Source organism: Malus domestica, chromosome 12 (genome assembly GCF_042453785.1).
Source record: "Malus domestica chromosome 12, GDT2T_hap1".
NCBI lineage: Eukaryota > Viridiplantae > Streptophyta > Magnoliopsida > Rosales > Rosaceae > Malus > Malus domestica.
Genome location: NC_091672.1, coordinates 30,986,953 through 30,998,452, shown reverse-complemented (window position 1 = coordinate 30,998,452; position 11,500 = coordinate 30,986,953). Strand labels below are relative to the sequence as shown.

General features: G+C 37.3%; 1 protein-coding gene across 1 annotated transcript; it reads right to left on the bottom strand.

The window, feature by feature from the left end:
* Positions 1-3,718: 3,718 nt before the first annotated feature.
* LOC139189933 (uncharacterized) lies at positions 3,719-6,682 on the bottom strand. Its single transcript, XM_070809211.1, has 2 exons — positions 6,499-6,682; positions 3,719-3,990 (listed from the first exon to the last, which is right to left on the bottom strand). The coding sequence occupies exons 1-2, from the start codon at positions 6,680-6,682 to the stop codon at positions 3,719-3,721; spliced, it is 456 nt and encodes a 151-aa protein (XP_070665312.1).
* Positions 6,683-11,500: the final 4,818 nt, after the last annotated feature.

Here is an 11,500-nt window from a genome sequence, read left to right as displayed (position 1 = left end):
TTCTTGCAGATGTGGATGTGGAGGCTTTATTTCTTGGTGGATAGATTCTGCACAACCCTCTCATATCTAGTTTAGGGTTCGGGTTTTCTTTTTCTTTTGGGGCGACAGATTTTATTGCGGTGGAAGCTGTTACTGCGGCAGCGGTGGTCTTTTGGATGCTAAAGATTAGGGTTTTTGTTGCTTTTCTGCTTTTACTGCCTACATGCCTAATGATGTATGGGCCTCCCTTTGTGTTTTGGGTTGGCGCTCTACTTGGTTTGGGTTTGTTTTACCTTTAATGTCCTGCTTTGTTTTATGTAAGGCTTTGTGTTTTGTTTGGACTTAGGCCTATCTCTCACAAATTGTATTTTCCCTTACATGAATGGAATGTTTCTTTGTCTTACATTAATGGAATGTTTCTTTGTCCAAAAAAAAAATCTGTTCTAATACAAAAGATATTATTAGAGAGAATAATTCAACTCAGGGTAAACTTTCGGATTCAGTTTTTAGATTGTTGCTTTATTGCAGTGTTTTTAAGTTTTGGTCCTTTGTACCTCGAGTTTTCTTTGTATTCATTTTCTTCAAGATTCATGGAGAGGTCAAGTTTTTGTTCCCTCCTTGTTTCTTGTGTTACAAGAGGTAAGGTTTTTGTCCCTAATCAAGTATAACTTTTATTTTTCATATTAATAAAATTTTCTCGTACCGTCAAAATTAACAAATAAAATCAACTCAACATCAGATGTAAGAGATAATGGTTTACTGAAATGTCTAAATTAAACATGTGGTTTATTATTCAGTTCACATGTGAGTAGAAATCTGGGTATCTAGTAGTTACATCTTTCTTATTCAAAGACATTATGTAAGTTGTCGTCTTCCATCAAAAGGTTAAGCAACCTTGCATAAGCAAGGAATCGAGTTCTTCCGCATACTATCAATTATTTTAGGGTAAAACCTCAATTACTTCGTAATACATAAATAACATTTAACATTCTGATATCATAAATTCATAAGCATCATCCCAGTGTAATGACAAACTCCTAATTGAGCAAAGCAAATCATTCCCACAAGCACAACCAACAAAAAAAAAATCTCGCCATCAGCTCGACTAAGAGTTTCAAATCTAAAAAGTAAACTGAACTTGACTTAAGACGAAGGAACCAAGTCCAAAAAACACCGGGGTTTACAACAAATTATGTAGTAAGTCATTGTTCCAATAGAGAAGTTTACGAGATGCACTTGCAGTTCCATTTCATGTTAGAAAAGGTTCACAGCATAAGAAGTTGTTCTTGGAAATTTGAGTCATTTGAGTATAAATTTCTTTGTCCCACAGTGGCCATTCCCAAAAGCTTTCATCACTTTATAAGGCTTTATACTTTATAGAAAGTAATTGGAGTAATAGGCATTGGAGAATAAAATTGGGCTCACCCTTGAAGTTGGGCTTTGAGGTGCACTAATTAATTGATAATTAATATATATTTAATTAACAAAAGATGGGCCTTGGGCTCTGAAAATTAAATTCTTTAATTAATTATTTTTAATTAATTTCGAATTTAATTAACTTAATTTTTATGAAAAGGTTCATCCTTTCAGATGATGTCTGAGAGTTCAGAAAGAACGCAGAGCAAAGCACCCCTTCTGAGAAGATGCTTTCCAACATATACATTTCTTCTCCATACCTGTTGCGAACAGGCTTAATCCCTCTATATATACATCCGTCTGCATGGCATTTAGAGTATAGAAAAATATAAATCTCCTTCTATAATCCATAACATTCTTACTGAGAGTATCACAAAGAAATTCTCCAGAAGTTAAGTTTTCCGGTGCTGGAATTCTAACTTGATCGTTGAATCCTGGTGAAACAAACGTCCGGAGAACTACAAGCACTGAGTAGGGGCGAAATTTCTGTTTCAAGGACATTGCGGTACGCAAGCCTCGATCTACAAGTTGTCCATTTTATATTTTAGTTGTGTTCATACTCTGTGAGTTTTTCTATTCGCATTTATTATTTATTAGCATATATAAATTTATCACAGATTGTTGACTTAAATCCAACAGTTGTCCCATATCAACTTCACATTTTCCTGCAGCATATCAAAAATCAAGCCGCTTCAACATCTCTTCCTGAAAAATCAAAAGAATAAGATCGGCGTATGTTATGATGGACACATTGTTTGGGTTAAAACTGGAATTTTAGGCTCAAAAGGAAGTTAGTCCAGAAGAATGTATAGAAGGAAGGAAGCCCAAGGCTCAGTCGAAGCCCAAAAGGCAGAAGAAGCCCTTTTCTCGACTAAGTGCAGATCACTTGAGCCACTTACTCACCTACGTAAAAGTCAAGTGGTGTAGACTAGCCAACCAATCAACTCAAAAGTAATTTACAATGACAGTACAAGTAAAAAGCTGATGAGTCATTACCCTTCAGCCGCATTCGGGCAACATCGATGCTGCAGACAGCCAAGCCAAATCATCTATAAAAAAGGAAAGAGAAATCAGATATAAGGACACTCAATCAAACAAACAAATACACAAACTCTACTCAAGCCAGATTTGCATACGAAGCTGTAGTCAGCACTAAACCTTCATCCTTTTCAGGATCAACCTTCACCAAAAGCCTTTGTAAAAGCTCTGTTACCTTGTCTGAATCTTGATGTAGTATCGATTCCCTCCTGTAAACTCATCTTCCAATCTCTCCTTCTAGCACTCAAACCCTTTGTAAATCACAAAGAGAGGAAGTTGCAAGACGATCAACCTTGCCCGACATGGTGAAACCTTGCCCGACCCTCTTTGTTCTGTCTTTTCATTCATAAATCTAGTAATATGATGTATACTTCCATCTGTATCCAAGTTATTTCTAGCAAGTTTATGATTAAAAGGCTTCTTGGTTCTTGGATCTGGTCTGTTTAATGGTACCCAACCATGCAAAAGATAAAGTTGGAATCCGCACTCATAACTTGACCAGATCTAAGTTCTAACATTTCGGGGATACAAGATTTATCAGTCAAAAGTCATTGGTCTCAAGGCATAAAAAGAACTTTATGTGGACTTAACCCATCCACGATAATCCTTGATAACAAGAAGTCTGAAGTTACTTGAGGCGCAAGTAATCAGCATATTTCTTAGTTTTACTTCTGTTATATTATGATTGCCACAGAACACTTGAGTATAAAATTAATTCTGATGGCAAGCCTCAAGGCCTATACTTAAGGCCCTATAAAGGCACCTATCTGGCTTCATTCTGCTCTTCGGGCTCGGGTGATTAAAGTATAACAGTTGTAAAACTTCTGCAACAATGAAACAACCACTATATGTTCGAGTACTTAGTTAAGTTTTGAATGCAAGCCTCAAGGCCTACACCTAAGGCCCTACGAAGGTACCTTTCATAGCTAACTTAGTCTCTCGGGCATATACAATTAAACTAAACATATGTTTTACATCTGTCATGCTAAAGATGGCAATGGCACGCCTGAACACCTAAAGTTAATTTTGATTGTGAACCTCAAGGCCTACACCTAAGGCCCCATAAAGGCACCTTTCAAAATAACTATGTCTTTCTCTTACAGCCTCCAATAAGCAGAAGCCCGATAGACAATATCAACCAAAGCCAACCTCTTGGGGAGCTGTGTGCTCGTCGGCCAGGAAACGTCCTCATCGGAAATTCCTCCAGACGAACACACCTATTAGATCTTTTCTTGGTACATTACATGATAGATGCTTGATTATGAGAGAAAAATACAAGACTTACTTATAACTTGGAAACGAGCATTTTCAGAAACAGCCTAACCTCCCAACTAGTTTCACGAGCCGAGGCGGTAAAATCGAAGTGATTCGCATGCCTTAACTTTAGTTTCAGAGTTGGATTTTCATAAGTAGTGGTAAATATATGCCAAATTCCAACGACATTATACCGGCCTTCTGAAAACGCCTTCCCTAGTGGCCATCTCAACCCTCCCTTCACATTTGAATCCAGAATCGCCGAACTATTTACATCCCTAATGCGTTGCATCTCAACCCTCCCTTCACATTTGAATCCAGAATCCCTGAACTAGTTACATCCCTAATGCATTGCATCTCAGCTCCATATAAAAGAAAATGGCCATTTGATATAAGTCTCACTAAATAAAAAAATATAACACATAACAGTGCGTGATTTTGTAGTATATAAACCATATATTCACATGTATGAACTTAAAACCTTGCCTTCTTGAGATGTAGCTTTCCTTGTTTTTTTGCCACACTGCATTTGCAAGTGATGATTCATTTTGGTCGTCTAGAGTCAGACAACTATGAACAAGGAACGAAGGAGAGGGATTTAATATATCCAAAATACACTTTGAATATCTGTGAAAGTATGAATTCAGTAAGTTGATGTGAAATATTGCAAAAGAAATATACCTTTACATAGTATAAATCTTTCTCCCCTTTGAGGTCAATTCCAATCTTCGGGTCAACTTCCTTTACATTGTATTCCTTATACGACAACGGAACATTTGCAAAACAAGACTTTTTTGTTTTTTTATTTTTTCTATTTTAGGAAATCTCGATGGTACGAGGAAAGTTTATCGATATTGAAAAAAAAGGTACACCTAGTCAAGGGGACATAAACTTAATCCCTCATAATACAAGAAAAAAGGATTAAAAATACATGGAAAAGAAGGGGGACAAAAACCTTACTCTTCTAGAAACAAAAACAACAAAGATACAAGGAAAAGAGGGGGGACATGAAACCTAACCCATCTAAAGGTGAACCTAAAGGTTTAAATGACACATCCCAGTCCCGGCTCCGCCAAATCACGATATTGTCCGCTTTGGGCCCCGACCACGCCCTCATGGTTTTGTTTCTGGGAACTCAGACGAGAACTTTCCAGTGGGTCACCCATCCTAGGACCGCTCTCGCCCAAACTCGCTTAACTTCGGAATTCCGACGAAACCCGAAGCCACTAAGATCCCAAAAAGCCTCGTACTATAAGAGGTGGGCATATACATATAAGGCACATCACCACCTCTTCGTTGGTTGATGTCGGATGTTACAATTCACCCCCCTTAGAGGCCTGACGTCCTCGTCAACACACTCGCACCATACGGCAGAGTGGCTCTGATACCAATCTGACACATCTAAGTTCCGGTTCCGCCGTAGCACAATATTTTCCGTTTTATACCCCGGCCACGCCCTCACGGTTTTGTTTCTGGGAACTTAGACGAGAACTTCCCAGTGGGTCACCCATCTTAGGACCACTCTCGCCCGAACTCGCTTAACTTCGAAGTTCCAACGAAACCCGAAGTCAGTGAGCTCCTAAAATGCCTCGTGCTATAGAAGGTGGGCATGTATATATAAGGCACATCACCACCTCTTCGTTGGTCGATGTGGGATGTTACATTAAATCTGCAAAATAGAACAAGCAACATCACAAGGTTAAGAAAGAAAGAAAAAACCAGAAAATGAGACAAACATGTATGCCGAGATGCACATTAATTTAAGAAGCGGAAGTCAGGAAAGCCAACATAGTCTAAAAACAAAGCAGCCTGAAATGCCAACAAAGGGGAATCATGCCATACCAAAGTTGGAGAAGACAAGCTCATGTTAGCAAAATTTTCCGCAACCACATTTCCTTTGCGATAAATGTGAGAGGCATAGAAAGTCATCTTGCAAACGCGTTCTAAACAAATAGATCATTGCATATGAAGAGGCCAAGGAGGATCCAAATCAATCGATTAAGACCACAAATAACACTAGAAGAGTCACTTTCCAGCCAAAGACAATATCAACCCCGCTGATATGCAAACTCTACACCAATAATAAATGCTGATGATTTTCCAAAAAAAAGTTTCTATGACCAATCCCTTGGCAGAAACCACCATGGCAATCCTGGAAAACTCATCCACAAGCAGCAGGACCAGGATTTCCTTTAGATAAACCATCGGTATTAAGTTTAATCTAAGGAAACCAAAGAGAAGACCAAAGCACAAGAAGAATAGTTGGTGCCTTGCGAGGGAAAGGTTGGATCAAAGAAGAAATGATACGAGTGTCAAAACCCTGAAAGTAATCAGGAATAAACTTCCCACCATGAACAATCTAAGAATTAATAGACATGTAAAGATGACGAAAGTAGATTGGACAACCCTAAAAAGTAAACTTATTTCGAGCTTTCCAAATAGCCGAAATAGTAGAAAGACCTGCAAATATCCAGACATTGTGCAATTGTCGAGAAAATGGCTTACGTATGTATACATCCCAAAAAAATAGCCAAGGAATCTAAAAAGGCAAAAAGGTATTAAATTAACATGCTAACTACCTCCAAAGCTGCCTAGATATCTGATACCTTAAAAAAAGATGAAAAGTAGATTCCTTAGAACTATAACATAAACAAGAGTTTATCAAAGCATATGTTACGCTACTACTTACCATTATCTAGACAAGAGTTTATCAAAGCTAGAGGTTTTTCTTCATTATTCCACTCGGTAGATTCCGAAAGGAAATGGGCTCAAGATTAACTGTAGACGGAAACTGGTTCTGGTCATCCAAACCAATGGTGCACAATCTCAATAAAGCACGGTTTGCATAAATAAATGACTTTGAACTTGTATCAACATTAAACTTTGATGGCCTGGCATTTAAGTTTTTCTTGAACTGGGGAGCAAGCAGCTCCAGCCTCAGCAATGGCCTCTCGGTTTCCTTTAAATGCCTCTTGTGGGGTGGGACGTAAGCCATTCTAACACCAGAACTTGTGACTGAAAGAAAATTTGTAGAGGCAAAAATAAAATGCTTGCATACATATTAAGACATTCAATTTGTAGAAGAAGAAGAAGTAGAGGGGCTTACCCAGTGTCAACAAACCAGAGAAAGCTTACTGTGTAAGCAACTATCGAAAGATAAGAGAGAGATATTAGAGAGAGAATCTAGAGAGACAATTGTAATAACTGTTTTCTGTTTTCAATAATTGTAATGGAATAATTACATGATGAGTATTTATAGAATACATCTTGACAACCACATGACACCTCCATTCTTAATCTTATGACACCTGTCTTAATCCCATCAACACATAAGTGTGTATACATTCTATCATCCCCCTACAAGCTCATGGTTGGAACAACCAAGCATGAGGTTGGCACAATTATATCTAAATTGAGGTGAACACAACCCTTTAGTAAACATATCTGCATACTGATATGAAGAGTTGACAAACTGCAACAAAATGGTGCCTTGTTGTACTCTTTCACATACGAAATACCAATCTATCTCAATATGTTTTGATTTTGAGTGAAATGCTGGATTAGTTGCAAGTGCCATAGCCGAAATGTTGTCACAGTGGAGAAATGGAGTGTCAGAACCAAGAAGATGTAAATCCTTAAGCAATTGTTGAATCCAAACCACTTCAACCGTAGTAGTAGCCATAGCTCTATACTCGGCCTCTGTGGAAGACTGGCTAACAGTGTGTTGCTTCTTAGAGCTCCAAGAAATGGGATATGATCCCAGAAAAACAACAAAGCCAGTTGTTGATCGTCGATCATTGGGATCCCCAGCCCAATAAGCATATGTATATGCTTTTAACTATAAAGGGCCAGGTTTAAAACACAATCTCAAACTGACATAACCTTGAAGATAGCTTAGAATGCATTTGACAACAGCAAAATGAGCTTCAAGAGGTGTATGCATATATTGGCACACCTGGTTTACAGAGAAAGCAATATCAGGCCTAGTTAAGGTGAGATATTGCGATGCACCTACAAGACTTCAATAAAATCCAGGATCAGCCATATGAGGACTGCCATGATTGAGCAATTTCTGGTTAGGATGACAAGGAGTGAGACAAGGTTTGCAGTCAACCATATTTGCTTTCTGAAGCAGATATTTGACATACTTTAATGAACACACACACCTTGAGATTGATACTCAATCTATAACCCCAAGAAGAAATGTAACAACCCCAAATCCTTCATATCAAATTCTGCAGTCAACTCGTTAATCATAGATTGCACATCATCAACATTAGCACCAGTTAGGATTATGTCATCGACATAAAGAAGGAGTATCACTAGAGATTTGCACACATACACGCTTGGACATGAGTCTTAAAAGATTTTAACAAATGAGTAACGTTAAAAAGACTAAATTTGTAAACTAAATTGTGTAAACTAAGTGACATGTAAGTTTTTTTTTTTTTTTTTTTTTTTGGAAAACCTCGACGGTACGAGGGTAATTTTATTGATAACGAAAAAACAAGTTACACTTAGTCAAGGGGGACATAAACTTTACCCCTCAAAAAACAGAGACAACAAAAAGGAATACACTAGAAAGAAGGGGGGACATAAACCTTACCCTTCTAGAAACAAAAAACAAGAATGATACAAAGAAAAGAGGGGGGGGACATGAAACCTAACCCCTCTAGAACCAAACATGAAGGTCTAAACCTGCAAAACAAGTCAAACAACACCATAAAGTTAGGAGAGAAAAAAAGAAAGTGAGACAAACCTAGATGCCGACATGCATATTAATTTGAGAAGCGGTAACCAGACAAGCTAACATAGTCAGAAAAACAGAGCAGCATGAACCGCCATAGGAGGAGAATCAAGCCATGTTAAAGATGGAGAAGACAAGCTCATGTTAGCAAAATTGTCCGCAACAAGATTTCCTTCGCGATATAAGTGACATGTAAGTTGATTATTAGATTATTACTTAAACGTTGATAAATGTATTCATTTCTATTGGTGGCACATCATTTAATTAGTTTGTAAATTTTATCTACAAATTTAATCTCTCTAACATTGCCTTTAATATATGGCTTTTACTCTTCACATTGCCTTGTGAGTTCTCCAAAAATAATAGCCATCAATTTTTTTATCCTTTTAAATTTGAGAATTGTTAATAGCACTTTAAAAATTTCATTTGATATTTTTTCTAAAAATCTTATTCCTTATAAAAATTGTTAATTAGTTTTTCGGTAATTAGAAAGAATTGTTAATAGCAGTCCAAAATTTTCATTTAAGTTTTAACGTGGTTATAATTATTTTATTAAGAGTAAAAATGAAATTACCAAAAAATGTGGCAGATTGGTGGGCTTAAATCAACATGAATAAACTAAAATAAAATGATAGGAGAAATACTATAAGGAGTTATAGGGGAAAACTGGTTCTCGTCATCCAAAGCGACGGCGCACCATCTATTTGCAGAATGGTCTGCATACACTATTCTTCCAGTCCCATCCACATTAGACTTATTACATGGATTGACATTTAAGTTTTTCTTGAATTGTGGAGCAAGCAGCTCTAGAGTCAGCAATGACCTCTTCGATTTCTTTGAGTGCCGCTTGTATGGTGGAATCCATAACCATAGCATCTTGTTGAATCCATTCTTCAAACTCCGGATTCACAGTATCAGTATCTGAGAAAGGCAGGAGGACATTTGCTAGTGCCATCAACAAAAGAGACGAGATTCCTGCTACGAAGTAAGGGAGCTTTCCAGACAGGGTAATTGGTAAGGTCAAGTTTAATCGTAAGAAAGTTGGAAACACTGGGTAGGTGTTTGAACCCAAATTTACACCATCGGCATGTGTAATCAAGGCCGTTGAGTAAATATAGTTCTCAACCGTCGGATGGAAAAGTGAAGATATTTTTGTTAAAGGATAATATTATAGTTTTTGTCATAGTAATTATTTTGTAATTTGGATTATCTTAGTATTATATCTTCGAACAAGTACAGTTCGAGTGAACTTAGGATTACTGCTATCAGATTGGAGAAACTTGGTAGATGAGGTTTGAAAAGTCATGGTGCATGCACGGATGGATTATGGAGAAACCTAGATAGGCTTGGTTTTTTGTGGTGATGTGATAAGTCTAAGATTTAATAGTCTTGGATAATGATGACAAGCCTAGGTAGGCTAGGCTATGGTGATAAGACTTTTATTTGGATAGGCTTTTGTGAAGTTTGGAAAATCGTGAACATCTATCTGAAGGATATGGTAGTTCTCTGATGCGGATTAGTTTCTGTTCCGCAGAAAAGAATTGCAGTTGGACTCTACAAGCACCATCAGCTGTTCCAGGTAGATATCCAACGCTATAAATACATGAAGACTGTGCAGCATTGAGGGATCTCCAACTCAACACACAAACTGTCATGCGCAAATCCTCGCTCTACACGAAACCTCTCAAACATCTTGAGATTTTTTATTTTCTTTTTTGCAAACACATCTTCAGTTTGGATAAACAGCATTATGAAGGCAACTGGCGAACATCTTCAGTTTGGATAAACAGCATTGTTGCCGTAGAATCAGCCGACCACAGAGCACCTTTAGTTTGGATAAACAGCACTGCGTCGAATAGTTATCTATCCAAGTCTCAGTCGAGAAGGATTTTCGAATCCTTATTGGCAAAGGTCATCTCATTAGCCTTTTCGGCGAAGTGAGGTGTTACAAGTTATTACATTCGGCACATTGAAAGCAGAATTTGATATTGAACTTCGCAGAACTAGCAGCCTTGTCTTCAGGCTCTAGAACCCGAAGGCCGAGAGTGTTCCTTCCTCAGCCGCAGTCGCGAGATTCAGAAGTCAATAGCGCACCCAACGCAACATCAACATATTTTACTCGTCGGCCGACGAGTTGGCACGCCCACATACAACCGAATGACGTAGTTAGCTCACTAGTTACTCGGCCTGCGCGCCACGTAGGCTTGGTAATTTTTAGGGTCAACAGTAGTGTAAGGAGAAGGATAAAGGAGGAAGAGCTGGAAGAAGTAGACGCCATTTGAAAAAAAAAAAAAAAAGGAAATGCTTAGGATGAATGCTTTGAAATTAAAGAAAAACTAATGAAAAAAATTTGAAAATTTTGAATTTTAATGAAAATGACAAAATAAAGAGTAAAGTGAATAATATCAAAATTGTTTTTTAATGTAAAAATGTGATTTATCGTTAAAATAAATAGTACCGAAAACTTTTCATTAAAATTATCTTGAATTATCTCAACCCAATGAATCATGACTGAAGCTCCACGTTGATTATATAGGATTACAACTTGCTAGAGGGGTTCTTCCTTTTCTTTTTCATTTTAAAGACAACTCGCTGGAGGTCTTTTTTTCTTTTTCATTTTCGTTTTAGAGACAATTTGGTGAGGGTTATATGTTTTTTTTGTGACAAACCTCGACGGAGGGCTTTTCTTTTTCTTTTTGCTAATTAACTTTGCTAGAGGTTTTTTTTTTTTTTTTTTTTTTGTACAAACGATATTATTTACATTTTTTTAAATAACGATATATTTTAAATTAAGAGAATAGGGAGTTTGGATAAGCCACACAATGAGCAATCTAATTTGGTACCAAATTCGACATCCACGAGATTCGAACTAATACCTCTTACTTACAAGTAAAGATGAATATCACCAGACCGTAGACGGAGATGGCTAAGCCTCACAATGAGTTTGCTATAATAATGTGGTTCAAATTCATATTTGACGAAAATCAAACTTAAAATCTTTCACTTACACTTACTAGTAAAGAGAAATATTATTAAAATGTAGTATTAAATAACTCTTACCAGAGG

Bases quoted from the DNA above. Each gene is read 5' to 3' on its own strand.
- LOC139189933 (XM_070809211.1), bottom strand. From the start codon at position 6,682: ATGGCTTACGTCCCACCCCACAAGAGGCATTTAAAGGAAACCGAGAGG. The intron at 3,991-6,498 runs GTTTGGATGACC...TCAAATGTGAAG, and splicing joins ATTGAGATTGTGCACCATTG to GGAGGGTTGAGATGCAACGC.